We start from the raw sequence: 15,793 nt of genomic DNA, 5'->3' as shown, positions 1-15,793 counted from the left end.
GATGAACCAGGGACGACCGGAGACAACCAGGGCTCCATCGGGAAAGTATTGAAATGTTAAATACCTCAGGGATGAACTGGGGGCAACTGAGAAGGACCGGCAACGACTGGAGCGGCACCGGCAACAACCGGGACGGCTATAATAGCTCCACCAGGGCCCATACAGACCCCGGCAGAGCTACTGCAACGGTGTTGCCCATGTGGAGCCTCAATAAATGCTGGTAGAGTCCCGGTATAGCTACAGTACATCGGTAAACCTTTGCCGGCACGCCACCAGAATTCACCGTGGCTCCGCCTGAGGATTACCGGCGACGACCGGGGAGTTACCGGGAAGTGGCCGTAGCTCTGCCGGGGTCTGATGCAGGTATAGCCTCGGTGAGTGCCGGTGAAGTTACGGTACACCGGGGCTCTGCAGGGACGCTGCCGACTTTCACCGGGGCTCCACCTGGGCATTACCGGCGACTACCAGGGCTCTGCCGGGGTTTCACCAGGATAAACCGTAGATAGTTCGGGGTTGACCGGGACTCTGCCGGATTGTTAACCATCTTCAACCGGTGCGCCACCAGGAAAAAGTGTGACCACGTTAAAAAATTTCTACAAATCATCCTGGTTCTCGCCGGTCGTTAGCAAACCGGGATGAACCAGGGCTGTACCGGCAATAGTGAGACTTGGGCTTCACAGAGCATGTAGTCATCAGTTTGCAATATCTATGATTGTTTTGTTTAATTGAATTAAGTTTAAGTGGGTCTGAAACGAATTGACTCAATAATAAATTGATATTTCAAATATTTCATCACGAAGCATAGGAAAGGACTGCACATTCTAATTCTTATGCGGAATGATCCATACATTCCTGAGTTCCAGTAAGTGACAGAATGTGCAGAAAAGTTAAACATGTTTGTAAAAAAAATTCTAGTTATTTTACCTACATAGTAACATGAGACTAGTTTTGGGAAAACTGGGCTTAATACACAAGTCCGAACAGTCTAATAAGGAACAACAGTTTACGCTTTATGGCATTTGTTTTTTAAAGGAATTATTTTTTAGCCAAAATCCATGTTTGAATACTGCGCATACTTTTCTGGGTCTACATTTTTCATGAAAGCATGAAAATCATTTTTCCAAGAGCAAGGCTCATGTAAAAATATCAAATTAAACTTTGGTTACAAAATAAGATCCCACCTCTATTTCCTGATTTTATTTTCACCAAATACTATTTTCTTAACACACTATAGTGATATTGTTGTCCGACAATTTTTGACATTGTACTGTAATGCATATGTAAGATGAATGACAAGCTCATCATCAATTTAAATCTTGTCTTATTTAGCTTATTGTTGCAGGCGCTGAATGTTCAATCTGCAGGAGGAAAAGGGGTCATTATAATTGGTAAGCATACTTAAATACAGCATTTTATGCCATTCTTAATACCAAAACATGTTTCTATTAATACAATTTAAGTTAAGTCATGGAGTTAATTATTAGTGCATTAGAATGCTAAGGCAACTATGGAAGTGCAGTTTAATGTGTAGGCAACTACCCTTCCGTTTATATGCTCTGTTACAGATTATTACTACGCCCCTCTGGTCAACATGACAATACCCCGGTTAATGGCTGCATTGAGTGGTGTCGATACCAATCAAATACATATTCCAGTAGTGTTCATGGGACAACATGACGGAATACATTTCCTAGATGTGATGTGGGTGGATCCAGAACTTATAATTGTGCTAGAGTCTAACCATGTGACCTCAGGTATATCACATAAACTCCACCATTGACCTTAAGAATCCAACCATGTGACCTCAAATATATCACATTAACTCAAACATTGGCCTGTAGTGTTCAATCATTTGACCTCAGGTGTATCACATCAAATTAACCATTGACCCGAAGAGTCTTACCATGTGATTTCAGGTATATCTCATACACTGAAACATTAACCTAAATATTTCAACATTGTGACCTCGGGTATATCACATAAACTTAACCATTGACCTAAATAGTCCAAAAATGTGACATCAGGTATTACACATACATTAAGTGAAAAATACTATGGTTAGTTTAAAAAAAAACTACAGCAAATCATTAATTCTCTTCTTCAACACTACTTACAAAATTGTTTGTTATTTTCTGCTGTTAACATTTACAAGTAACATCCAGTGAGTTTCTAAATTTATTTTTTATTTGCCCATTAGTCCTTTTTATCAAAAATTTTTTCACCCACCTATCGAAAAGTTTATTCCCTTAGACTTCTGGTGTCTCTTAAAAGATATGCAAAAAGGAATACAGCAGCTCTTAAGATTAATTAAAAGATATCAAATGTGCGAATTTTCTTGCACATATGCTGAAACTGTGTGTGATAATTTTGAAAATGGCCCAAATCACACAATTCTGGGGTCTAGAATACACACTGTAGATAATAATCTGGATTCTGACTGTTTTTATTTTTCTCAAAATATAACAAACTTAAATATACCGAGTGTATAACCAAATCATGCAGTCTCGACAGAATTATCAATAGATTTGTCCACATAATAAACAAGAAATATTGTTTTTATGTTCCCCACCACGATAGTGGGGGACATATTGTTTTTGCCCTGTCTGTTGGTCTGTTTGCTTGCCCCAACTTTAGCATTTTGCCATAACTTCTGCAATATTGAAGATAGCAACCTAATATTTGGCATGCATTTGTATCTAATGGAGCTGCACATTTTGAGTGGTGAAAGGTCACAGTCATCCTTCAAGGTCAAAGGTAAAAAAAATCAAAGCGGCGCAGAAGGGAACATAGTGTTGCTGACAAACACATTTCTTGTTTTGAACTATATTTGACGTAAATTGTTGAACCTATGTTTAAAAGGGACAATAGTACATAATCAATTAATTTAAAAACACAAAAAAAACTAAATTTGTCTTATTACTGTGAAGATAAGAGGCACATAGCATTTGCCATTTATAGACAATTTCAGTTTGCTGAATACATTAAAAGGATTAAGTATTCAACAAGGAAATTAAAGCTTAATGCCTTAACACTGTTTTTCGAAAATATGTAATTCTTTCACAATTAACTGGAGTTACCCTCTGTTTAATGCAATGAATGACTGTGTTTCAGGTACCTGTCCATATGCCACAGGTGTTGTTGATCCTCTAGGGGTACAATATAGTCCACCAGGATCTTACCTTGTTGAAGGTAAGGTCAATTATTATCAATGCGTTAGACAAACATGTATCTTCATGCAGCTTTTTTTTAAACAAAAACAAATCTAATTGGGTATGTTCTTGTATTAGCATTTTGAAACAGCCGTGTGCCCTTGAATAATTTTTAATATGGCGGTCCCTTTAAGTACAAGGCTGACTGGCTGAACAACGGGGAAAGCACACTGACAGGTCCATCTTAAATTGTAAATGTACACATTATGGGGTTTCTTCGCCTGACAATTTTTTTTCCAAGATGAACACCTTATGGTGTTTCCCTATTATATAATGTATTTTCTGTTAAAACAATATTGAGTTCAAGAGCAGCGCACACCGATAAATAATTTAATGAAAAGCACCAATTTTGATTATCCACAAATGAACTTTTCTTTATTTGAAGGGCCTTAAATCCAAAATTATTTAAAAACATTTACACAATTTATTAATAAATAATTAGTTTATTGTTTTGCTGTAACAAGTTGGTTTATAATAATGTTATAGATTTATATTCAATTTACATAAAATTAGCTTCTTTTTAAACTATGATGAAAATGATAGTTTGACGAACTAAAATGGGCCCCCCATCCAAGCACTTGTGTGATGGATGGTGGACATTTTTGGAATAAGGCCAGAGGCTGAAAGTATACAAGAATATTACTCCAGTGACCAGCCTATTTCGCTGTTTTTAAAGGTAAATATTTTGACCTTAAACCACGTGACCACCATCTATAAAGACAACAAAATGCACGAGGCGCTCATAGATTTTAAAGTCATTTATGTTGGCGATAATTGTTCCAATAATGTCCCCCATCCATCACACAAGTGCTTGGATGGGGGATCCATTATTTTCACAAGGCCCCCGGCGTACAGTGTACAAGCATCTTTAAAGACGACAACATAAACACCCAAAACAGAATCAAACAAACTATTCAAATTTTTTTTTTATATTTGTATTCAGCATATCATACACTCCTTAACATATGAAAGTTGTATGGTCTAATCATATGCAATAAACGCAATTTTTATATCATAATACAAATAATATTGACACTATTTCTAATAAGATTCTAATTTCTTCCTTTTTAAGCTTCATATGCAGGGTTCGCACAGGGCTTGAAAAGTGCTTGAAAACGAGTCCAAGGCTTGAAAAGCCCTTGAACAAAGGTTGGCCTTGAAAAAGTGCTTGAAAAGTGCTTATTTCATGTAAAAAAGCCTTGAAAATGTTTATTTATGCTCAAATTACTTTTATCATGGCTTTAATTATTTTACTTAAATCGTTCTTAAGGGAAATATTATGAAAATTTATCATAAATTCCTTTGCGCAAAAAAAGTTGAATACGAAATATAAGTTTCGTACACTATTTAGTACGAAACGTTGTGTACATGTCACAGATTATGTGTACTACGTCAGAGGTTCTCCATTGTGATCAATTTTTGCTAGTGAAAACGCAGGGATGGGGAAGTGTCGTTTCAAACCAGGGTGGTTAACTGAATAAGAGGAGAGAGCTGGAAGAACTGGAAAAGGAAATCAATTCTGTTAAAGACAAAATGTTATAGTAACTGACTGCTGTTCAAATGTAATGAACTAGTCTGTTTGATGTGAGCATAGAAAGAGACAATGTGTTTGTTTGTAATAACTTTTAAAAGTAAATACAGTACAGCCAATGCGGAACAAACGTATTTCGCGATCCGCGGCGGCAAGGGAAACAAGTCGATGCCGCGTCAGTAGGCGGCGGCAAGTCGCATTTCGCCGCGAAACTTCGCATCTGTCCGCCGAGGCATGCCGCGATCCGCGACATGATGCCGAGTCGATGCGCATCATGAAATAAAAAATCTTTTTAAATTTTTTAGTTACATGTAGTTAACAAATTTTGAAAGAACAATAAGAATAATAATTAAAATTATAATAAATGTATTGTGCGCGGATTGTATTAGCATATACATGTAAGCATAGTTAATGTGTCTGGCCAATTAAGTTTGTTTCCCGCCCGTAGTGTATGTATTTCACACATAAACAATGTCACATAATTATGTTTTTGCACATACAAGTGGTCAAGGCTCCAGCATATGGTGGATTTATAAATTAATTGCATGTTGATTTTGCTATTATATTTAAGCTGAGAAAATTAGCAGTTTGAAGCCACATCAATAATCAAGACGGTGACGACGTATTTGTTGTTTTGTTAATTATCAGCTTATTATAACTATTGTTTGAATATGTGTATGTAAACACGTTTGATTTTGTTCATATTATACAGTTAATATCGCTACTAATTACCCGATAATTCTGTATATTCCAGTTTAAAAGCAAATGCTGGTAAATATTTACGATACACAAACATTCTCGATATTTCCTTAAGTATCAAATACATTTTGGCATGTGTTACTATTCATAGAGATGATGAAATAACGTCTAATCGGGGCTTTTTTTTCAACTGAACACGCGATTTACGCTTGACGTGATGTTCATGTATTTATACAACACAAAATACACCCAAACTTTCCAAACAACGTTCTACATGTCTGCATAATTTTCGCGCGCTTTTTATGAAACAAAGGATATTTTAGCACTGTTTATTTGACGCTAGAATTTGCCAAAGGTCGCGTTAGCATTAAAATTCTGAAGTGTGTTTCGGATTACAAATTTAATAATGATAATCGAACGAAACATTAACAGTTGCGCGTAATTAATTCTACGATTCACATACATGTATGTACATGTAGGTGGATATCTTTTCACTCGCTCTGACGCGTACGTATGCGGCGGATTTACTCCGCTAAATTACGCGAGGTTAATACAGACTCTGCGTCGTTGCGCGGATCGATGCTGATTGCCACGGCGATACGCCGCGTGAACACACGATTCGGCGGCCGCATACTAATAATCTGGCCGTGGCGTAGCCGCGGATTATGTTTGTGCCCCGTTGGCTGTACTGTACATATGTGAGACTCATTGAGTTAAGGATGGATAACATGTATGAGTTATTGTGGAATAAGTGTAATGTGTTTGAGCAAATAAAAAACGATATTTACTATGTTAATCTGGTTTGAAAATGCAGTTTTTAAAGGAAACTAACGTACGGTTCTCGGCCTTGAAAATGAAAATTTGGCCTTGAAAAGTCCTTGAAAAGTGCTTGAATTTAGGTTTGAGATTTCTGTTTGAACCATGATATGTCCATGATAAAAAGTACAAATGATAAATGATCAATAATTGACTAAAAACCATTTTTCGTTACGTAATTAGGGGGAAAAATCTTCATAGTGGAAATTCATAGTCAAAAATAGAGCATTCCTATATGTCTATTAAAACCTTATCAAACAAATATAATCGTAACTGATATTTGAAAACACTTATTAAAACAATAATATAGATGCACATCAGAAATGACAAATAACAACCTTCATATTCCAGCAGATATGAGTTCTACAACGGGAAATAAAATCAAACTTTTACTTGTTATTATTTTCAGTACATTTTGGAAACAACATGTCTCTTCAATTAATACTACTATCTTTCTCTAGACAAAACAACAGTACTTAATGACTGAGCCTGATTACTTTCAGAATGCTCAATATTTTAAGATAGATTTTTTCGAAATGTTAAACTGATAACCAAAACCAATCAGCAGTTTTTAATATGTCTTACACTCTACAACCTTTCATGAACGCGGCAGAAACAAAGGCTCCTCTAAATTAATGAGCAGTATAATTGTTTGTATCAACACCTGCAAGATCTAACACATATTTTAGCCATCTGGCAATGGTACTCAGGTGGATACAGCCTTAAAATTTAAATAAGAAACAAACAATTGTCTAGATTTTCTTAAATCCTTTGTCTTAGACAGAGAACATTTAAAGTCCTTACAGGACAGAGTCGAGGATCTTCAAAAGCCCTCACAATGATCATTACATGGTTGGTATGCTTTAGCTTATCACCACAATTAAACATGACCCTATCGGCCTCCAAAACACAACTATCTACACAAAGAGATTTTAATGTCTATTCCCTTGCGGCAGTTGACAAAGTTACTTAAACTGTTAATTTACATGTAAAAAGTTTTACAGACAACTTATCAAGAGGCATCAATGTAGAAATCAAATGAAGAACTTTACTGACATCCCAAGTAAACTTATATCTTGGTTTTGGTGGAATAGTATTGTAAAGTCTCTTCACAAACCTAGTAATAATAATACTAGAACCATTGAACTCAGGATTCAATGTTTCCATAATAGGATTTATTCTTGTTCTTGAATTAAATTAACTATTTTAAAATTAGTTCTTGAGTTGGACAAACAGGATTTTTATAGTGGATGTTACACCACAAAGTCCATTTCTTTCAAGCTGATGAATACTGCTTTCGTTGTTCCTGATCGCCAGCTGTCAAGGATGCCTTCTGCAATCTGCCTCTACAGGGTTCTGAAATATGCTGTCCGAGTTGTCCGAGTCGTCAATTTACCCTTCCGGGCAAGCAGTTTTTGAAAGCTGGCTTGTCCGGGGACAAGTAAAATTTCCATGGTCAAATTTGTTTCGAGAACGAAACTTCAATATTTTTCGAAAATAAAAAACGAAGTTTATATAAATAGCTTTTGATTAATCTGCGGACTAGCACACTTTTTTAACTGGAGGTATGTCATTTTCCGATAATAATTATTTAATGTGGTAAACCAGTCCACGAGTATATATAGCAACAGCCAATCATGCATAAGAAAACAATTTTAATCAGGGACCTATGTCCCTGTTTTAATAGAGAAACCAGCACATATGTGTATAGCAACAGCCAATCACGCATAAGAATTTTAAAATAACACTTTTCGTACATTGCAAATGGCCGCATACATGTTCTAACGACCTGCATTCGATTTTTATATAATAAAACCACTTCAATGTCTAGCCATGACGCTAATCAGACCAATGATAAAATCAGTTCGGCGTCGGAAAAGAAGAGAAAAGCCAAGTATGAATAATATAAACATACGACGCCAAGCGGAAACGAGAATTTTTTTAGTCTTGGCTAATTGATTTTCCTTGGCTTAAAACGTTGCCGATGTTTGTAAATGTAAACTTCGTAAGGAGTTTCCTTTAATAGCGGATAATTATATACTTATAATTAACGGAGATTATTTTATTTCAAGTGAATTGTCTAGTCATGTTGAGATTATTACATATCCGAGATGGTATCATGTAAGTCGAACTTGTTGACGCTGTAAAATATTAAGCTACTTTTTATATTGGTAATATTTGAGTTCCAAAGAATTTAGCCCACATAAAAAGTATCTCTAAATTCTTTGCGCGTCTTATAAATAAGACTAGTATCATGTGTGACTTAAACGTGATCTTATTATATGCACATCTTGCTTGTATTTTTTGTTCAATTTTCTAGTTAACTATGTTTATAATTTAAAATAGAAGTTAACAAAAGTGTATGCTTGTATTATTTGCTTAATTAGTAATGACCTTTTCCTTTATCTATCTTAAAAGTACGGACAAGTACTTCTTTGGTACGGACAAGAGAATTTGTGGGTCCAACTTGTCTGTGGACAATTAGACTCTTAAAATATTTCAGAACCCCTGCTCTATCAGCAAGGGATTTCCAGACACAACTGTTACAATCAACTGCAACTTCTTCACCATTGGATTGTTGTTGTATTTCTTTGACCTTGCGGTCAAGGATAACCCATGAAAGTGCAAGCACTTATTTCCAATGGGGTCCTTTTGTTTTTGCTGAAGAGACAGCAAGCAGAAGAGACAGTATTGAGATACAAGGAATCCGGGTGCGATACCCTAGCTCTTTGCGAATAGATCCCTTGGTTCTTTATCGTGCTCAGTGTATAGCACCGATACACGCGAGAATTACCCGGGTTTCATACCAGTACATCTCTTGTTGGGTGGGAAACACTTGAAGCATTTCTGAAATTTCCAGTGCCCCGGACAGGAATTGAACCAGGGACCTCTGGAATGGTAGACCAGTGTGTTACCACTAGACCACCGCACCACCCGGATGTTGTGTGTCGTTGTATGGGAGCTTCAAAATATCCTTGCGACAGGGTAATCTGACAGGCAAAGAAATCATACACTGTAGTAAGGACGGAAACCAAATTTGACTTGTCCAGAAAGGACATACAATCAATGCCTGTCCGACATTATCTTCTCTGATTCTATTTAAAAAGCTCCCATGAGACTCCATTTATGGAGTAAATTTGGTCAAATTCAATAAAAATGCATTTTTTGCAAAAGCATTTGGATCTGGCATCCATAAAACATACACCTCTAATTGACGATTAATCTGCTTCTACATTCTTCTTGGCATATGCTATGCTGTTAAGAAAACATTTCTTGCCAAACACCATTCCCAAATATTTTTCGCCAGATAATATAAAGTAGTATTTGCCATTCCACCAAAATCATTAATTTATGCAATGGCTACCAAAGAATCTGACTGAATCCCTACATGTATGTCATGTTTATCTGATACCCAATATTTCAATGACACAATATTGCAAGTAAGAAATTAATATGGTTGTTTGATTCATTAATAGACCATCTTCCATTTGTTGATTTTTCATCAACACAATAGGACCCAAAACCCAAAACCAGCATTGAAGGCATGAGTTTGAATCCATAGTGTAATCGAACTTTGACGTATATTTGTGCCATGTTTGTTTTGAACATTTAATCCACCAATATATCTCCATCAAACATGTAGGATTTAATTGAACTGTTGAATTTGGATTCTTTTGCAAAGCCTGAACTTTGAACCTTTCTAATGTTCTGTAATGAAACGGTCCTTTAAGGACAGCATCAAATGAATTTATGATCAACCCAATGAAAGATGCCAGCTCTCTTATTAAAATGAATTTTTTAATAGATAAATTCACCCCTATGGTCTTAATTTATTTTGTATTTTATCCTCTGCCAATAAAATCATAAACAGTTCTGAGTCAATCACAAACCCAAAATAGGTAATCCTTTTAATGGGTTCTACGACGGATTTCTCGTCATTAATAATAAAACCCAAAGACTCCAATGTTTTAATAATTAGTTCAGCATTTGACTTGCACAATTGTCTGTCATTATTCATTCCTATTGAATCATCTATGTAATAAGAACATATTATTCCCAGTGTCCTAAAAGAAGCATAAACTGGCTTCAATGTTTTTGTAAATACAAAGGGTGCAGTGCTTAGGCCAAACAGCAGAGACACAGATGAATATAACTGATCTTACCATATAAATTTTGAAAACTTTATGCAGTCTTGATGAATGGGGATAGACAAATAGGCTGAACGCAAATCCGGGGAAATAAACCGGTCATTTGGTTGTATTAGTTCCAAAACTAATGCACAAATTTCTTGTTTGAATGTATCACATTGAACATATTCATGCAGCTGCTTTAAGTTTATAACTGGTCTATATTTACCATTTGGTTTAGGAACTAAAAATAAATTAGATATAAATTCTCCATTCTCGTGAGAAGAATATGCTATTGCACTCTCTTAAAACATTTTTTATACTTCTTTGTCAATCAAGGTTGTTTCAATCTCTGAAAATTTGATTTTGATTTGGAATATTTACTTCTATTGGAGCCTGTTCAAAATTAATTTTGTATCCTTGAACAGTGTCTAAAACCCATGAGCCTGACGTTATCTTTTTCCATTAATCAAAACACGACATTAAATTATTAATCTTTTTGAATTACTTACAGTAGCATTAAAACCTTTCGCTTTCAGTTTGGGGCAGCTGATGTTTTTGTTGCTACTGCTGCAGGTTTTCTGCCCCCTCTTTGCAGGTTATGCTGATAGCCGAATTGTCCATATGGACTGGCCTGGGTTGTCTGCCCATACCCCTTGGGTTAAAGCCATAGCCATATAAGGCATAATTGTATGGCCTCGAGCTTCAAGCTCCCCTATAGCCCCGATTTCTGGTTGGGCCGACAACCTGTGAATATTTAGGGTATCTGATATTTGGAACAAATTTTCCGATTTTGACAGTAGTCTCGCATTTTGTGAAGTCTTTTGAAACATCATCTCAAAACAAATATGATGTAATGGGAGTACTTAGACTACAACTGTTTGTTTTGATTTTAGTGAGAGTCTTAACAAATTCTGCCTCCTAATACTCAGATGAAACTGAGCTTGTCCCAGCAATGTCAGTGCATCCGAAATGTAGTCTTAATTCCCAGTAAGTTGTGCAATATGTGGCTTAATAATATTTGCCATTGACAAAATTGGGATCATTCCAGATGTTACCTGCCCTTGTATGTCTTTCAAAGACTTATCTGTTGTCTAAACTCTTCTAGACTTCATCAAATCGCTCCAAATTTCCTCATTAACACGAGGAGCTGACATAAAGTCACAATTTGAGGGAAAATTAAATTTGTCAATAATTTTAATAATCTGACATTGCTGAATACAAGATGTATTGATTAGTGATGCCAGTCACTCAGAAATTGGGCTTCCTTTGTCAGGGGCCTTTAATTTTGGCAAATCCCAAGAAAAAGGGTCATCTTCACCCTCATTCTTGTTCTCATTGAATAATGAATCATGAATGTTATGTGTCAAAATATTGTCCAAATCGGATATATCCGAGTTCTCATGCAACGAGGCATATTCCTCTGGACAAGTTTGGTCAACAGACACATTATTAGCTTGTCCGAAAAATACAGTTAAACCTTAATTTGATCTTTATTTTCTTTATCTTTATCAAATCCTCATTCAAATTATCAAGGTCAACTAAATTACCATTCGAGACAGCAGCCTCGTTGTTTTTTTGTTTACCGGAAGAAGACTCACTATTCGGACGGGTCGCATTCGGACCTTTTTTATTGTTAATGTTAGATGAGTGGCACCCAATGGGTTAATTGGAAATGACTTTTCAATTGGGACACTTTTGTTGTTGTCATAAACTCTTTTTAACACATATTTAAGTTTCTTTGAAGCACCAGAGGGGAAAGGTTCATCGCACTCGAAGCCAGAGAATTCGCCCTCAGAGGATTCGAACATTGACAGGACATCGTCCTTGTGTTTTTTAGACCTACTTGACATCGTCAAGCAGAAACACAGTAAACAGTATGCCTGCTAACACGTGCACAACACCAAAGTATGCACAATAAGTATCAAGATATTTAACACCTCGCCGTATAAATCCTGTAAACAAACAAATAACGCTGGTATACAAAACACTCTAAAAAGATAATTCAAAACGACAACGCAAAAACCTTTTTTTTTTAAAACGGTTGAAATAACATAAATTTCAATACATGTGGTCTTTACTCACCCGAAGTACGTACTCAGCCTACGTTCTTAGACTACTGTACATAGACGACGGTCGCTGAAATAACTATTTTGTTGTCTTTATAGATGGTGGTCACATGGTTTAAGGCCACTATTTTGACGTTTAAAAACAGCCAAATAGAAATTGTCACTGGAGTAATATGCTTGTATACTGTAGGCTAGAGGACTTGTGAAAATAATGAGCTATGCAAGGTCATTGAGGGCCATTCTGGTTTCGCCTCACAGGTAAAATTCTAAAAACTGACAATTAGATAAGTCATTATGTCAGTTAGCTTACTGTCTGCATAACCTATGCTAATGACAATATTCATTCAGGTACCATTGAATTATGCCCACCAGGGACATACCAGCCAGAACCTAATTGGCCAAGGTGTCATCCATGCCCAATGGGTTACTTCTGTGCAACAAGTGGACTTACTGCAGTTTCTGGAAAGTGTGGGGCAACATACAGTTGTAGACATGGGGCCTCTGACCCTAATGTTCCTTGTGGTTTTGGGAATATTTGTCCAGACGGTAAGTTAATTTTTTTTAAACCTATCTATTAAAGCTCTATTGCATCAAGCGCCAGCGGCTTATTGAAAAATTATTGAGTCCATTTCCTTTTTAGAACCAGTAGTTGGATTGTTTAGGGGAGATCTTAAGAATCTTCCCACAGCGGGTATCAAACCTATGGTATCCCTGTCCCAAGGCAGACCCCATATTCTCTATGCCACGGTATGTTATGTGATGTTGTCATACTCCCAAACCCTGGTAGAGTCTTCAACCAAGAAAATCAACAAAGATTGCATCAGTTGATACAGTTGTAATCCATAACATTTTTTATGCAAATACTGTTTCTATATAATTTGTGTTTATGTTGGTGCTATTACTCTTTCGCTGTGTAAACTGAAAGATACGTCTGGAGTTTTGGCCCTTTGTATCTTGAAAAAATGGCACTTTTGTATCTGGAGCCATACCTTAGAAGTGCTTTGGCTTTGACTGATTTCATTGAAACTTGGTATGAATATATATTGAGAGGAGGATAATGCATGCCAAATGGCATGGTACACAATCTGTTAATAACAGAGTTATGGCCCTTTGTATCTTGAAAAAATGCTTTTTAATCTAAGCTTAGAGCTTTATCCCCATCAACACATCAGCCAGAGCAACGAAACTTGCCATAGTTGTTCTCAATCATCTGGTGGTGCTTCACATTCAACACCCATATTCCTAGGGGCTAATGTCAAGGTCAAACATTGAGGTCAAAGGTCACAAATGTGATGAATTATTCATTATTGAGTCATTCCTTTACTATGCATCAAGGGATTATGTAATAACTGTCCACCGTTGTTCTCTTTTATCTAGCGGAGTGTCATATATAAGATCCAGGTGGCTAGGGTCATGGTCAAAGTCACACACAAAAGTCAAAATAACACATTTTCATTACATATGCATTATTTGATAAGAATTCTACCATACTAAAATGGATTCTCAAGATGTCTAGATAATTGTTATCAATTATCACACAGCACATGTTCAAATGAGTTGAAACAATAATTAACAAAAGGCACAACCCTTCACTTATACCTTTGCTTTTTTGTCTATACCCATCCATACACACACTTTATTTGGCGGGGGATATCAATTCAACGACTTTGCTTATTTTAACTATTTTCTTATTGAAGACGATATAGTCCCAACCAGGTATTTACATTCAGCATATATATTTCAGATGTTTCTATGCAAAAGTATTTTACTTTGATCAAAGAACTGTGTGTAACCATGCGAGTTTAATCAAGCAATATATTTTTGTGTGGATGTTTTTGTGCAGCGTTATTATGCCCCTCCCCCTTTATAGAAGAGGGGGTATATTGCTATGCTGGATGTCGGTTGGTCCGTCTGTCGGTCTGTCGGTATACCAGTTGGTTTTCGATCAATGACTCGTCAACAAAGTCAAATTGACCCATTGGCTGGAAAAAAACATGTGCTTTGGCATTGAACAGTAGATGACCACTCTTGAAATTAGGGTCACTAGGTCAAAGATCAAGGTCACTGTCACAATAAGTGTGGCAATCGTTTCCGATCAATAACTCACCAACGAATTGACTGATTGGCTTAAAACTTCACATGTTCTTTTGTCTTGAACAGCAGATGACCCCTATTGAAATTGGGGTCACTTGGTCAAAGGTCAAGGTCACTGTCACAATAAGTATGAACATTGTTTTCGATAATAACTCACCAGCAAATTGACTGATTGGCTTAATACTTCCCATGTGCATTGGCCTTGAACAGTAGATGATCCCTATTGAAATTGGGTCACCCGATCAAAGGTCATTGTAACACTTAAAGAGTAAAATTGCTTTTGAACAATAACATGTCAACAAATTGACTGAATGATTTGAGACTTCTCATGCAAATACAGGCCTCAAACAGTTGAAATTTGGATCACTAGGTAAAAGGTCATGGTAACTGTTGTAATAAGTGTGAGAATCTAATATTCTTCTAATTTGGCTTATATCCCGTTTTCACGACTGCTTTATAAAATAATATCTTTCAAAGCACAACGTTGAGTATATCATTAACTTAAAATTACATCCGAAAATCAATCTGTCTGTGGTCCAATATTATCTATTGAAATTGAGAAAAGTGTGAGTCTTTTTGACGATTTATTATAGGCCTAAACGCGACCTATTTCACACGTACATGCACTGTATATCGACACATTTCAATTGTCAATTTATTTCATTTTCCTTATTTCGTGCAATGTGCATTGTTTATAATCGTGTATATACTTTTGACATTTTAGAAGGTTAAACAAGCCATACAAATATCGCACAATTCATAAATAATCTGCAATATTTGCTTTCCGATTTAATTCAAGTTAGGCATGGAATTCGGAATGTGCCATTTTTACACGGGTATTATCGACTCATTTATTTGTTGCGTAATGGAATGTTTTTCATATTTATTTGTTTATATATTAAATTATTTTCGTGTACAATAATGGCATTTACCATAGACAAATAAAACATTATGCAAGTTAAAACATATGTTTGTGTGCTGAAATCTGCAAATGTAACCGAGTTCACCAAAGGCTATTATTTTTTAAACTGCTCCGGTTCATTTGAATAGCAGTAATGTAGAGAACATTACGTAGCGTGTGACGAAAAAGAAAGTTTATTGAGTTCATAAACTCATTTGAAAATAGTAATAGGATGGCATAAGGGTCTTTATTTAACTATGCTAAAATAACTATTAAAGATGCACAATCATAAATTATTGAGTTCAATTGATTAATTATGGATTTTAAAGGATGATTAAAGGAAAGAT

At 36.0% G+C, this 15,793-nt stretch overlaps 1 protein-coding gene across 1 annotated transcript in view; it reads left to right on the top strand.

The window, feature by feature from the left end:
* LOC127878715 (uncharacterized) overlaps window positions 1–12,272 on the top strand; it is a 102,229-nt gene extending 89,957 nt beyond the window's left edge. Inside the window, exons 6-8 of the mRNA XM_052425247.1 lie at window positions 1,566–1,754; window positions 3,112–3,189; window positions 12,130–12,272. Coding sequence (XP_052281207.1) covers window positions 1,566–1,754; window positions 3,112–3,189; window positions 12,130–12,272 — 410 coding nt within the window. The remainder of the gene's footprint in view (window positions 1–1,565; window positions 1,755–3,111; window positions 3,190–12,129) is intronic.
* Window positions 12,273–15,793: the final 3,521 nt, after the last annotated feature.

The sequence above is a fragment of the Dreissena polymorpha genome, chromosome 4 (assembly GCF_020536995.1).
Source record: "Dreissena polymorpha isolate Duluth1 chromosome 4, UMN_Dpol_1.0, whole genome shotgun sequence".
Lineage (NCBI taxonomy): Eukaryota > Metazoa > Mollusca > Bivalvia > Myida > Dreissenidae > Dreissena > Dreissena polymorpha.
Note: the sequence above shows the minus strand (reverse complement) of the source record. Positions and strands in the feature narration are given on the sequence as shown.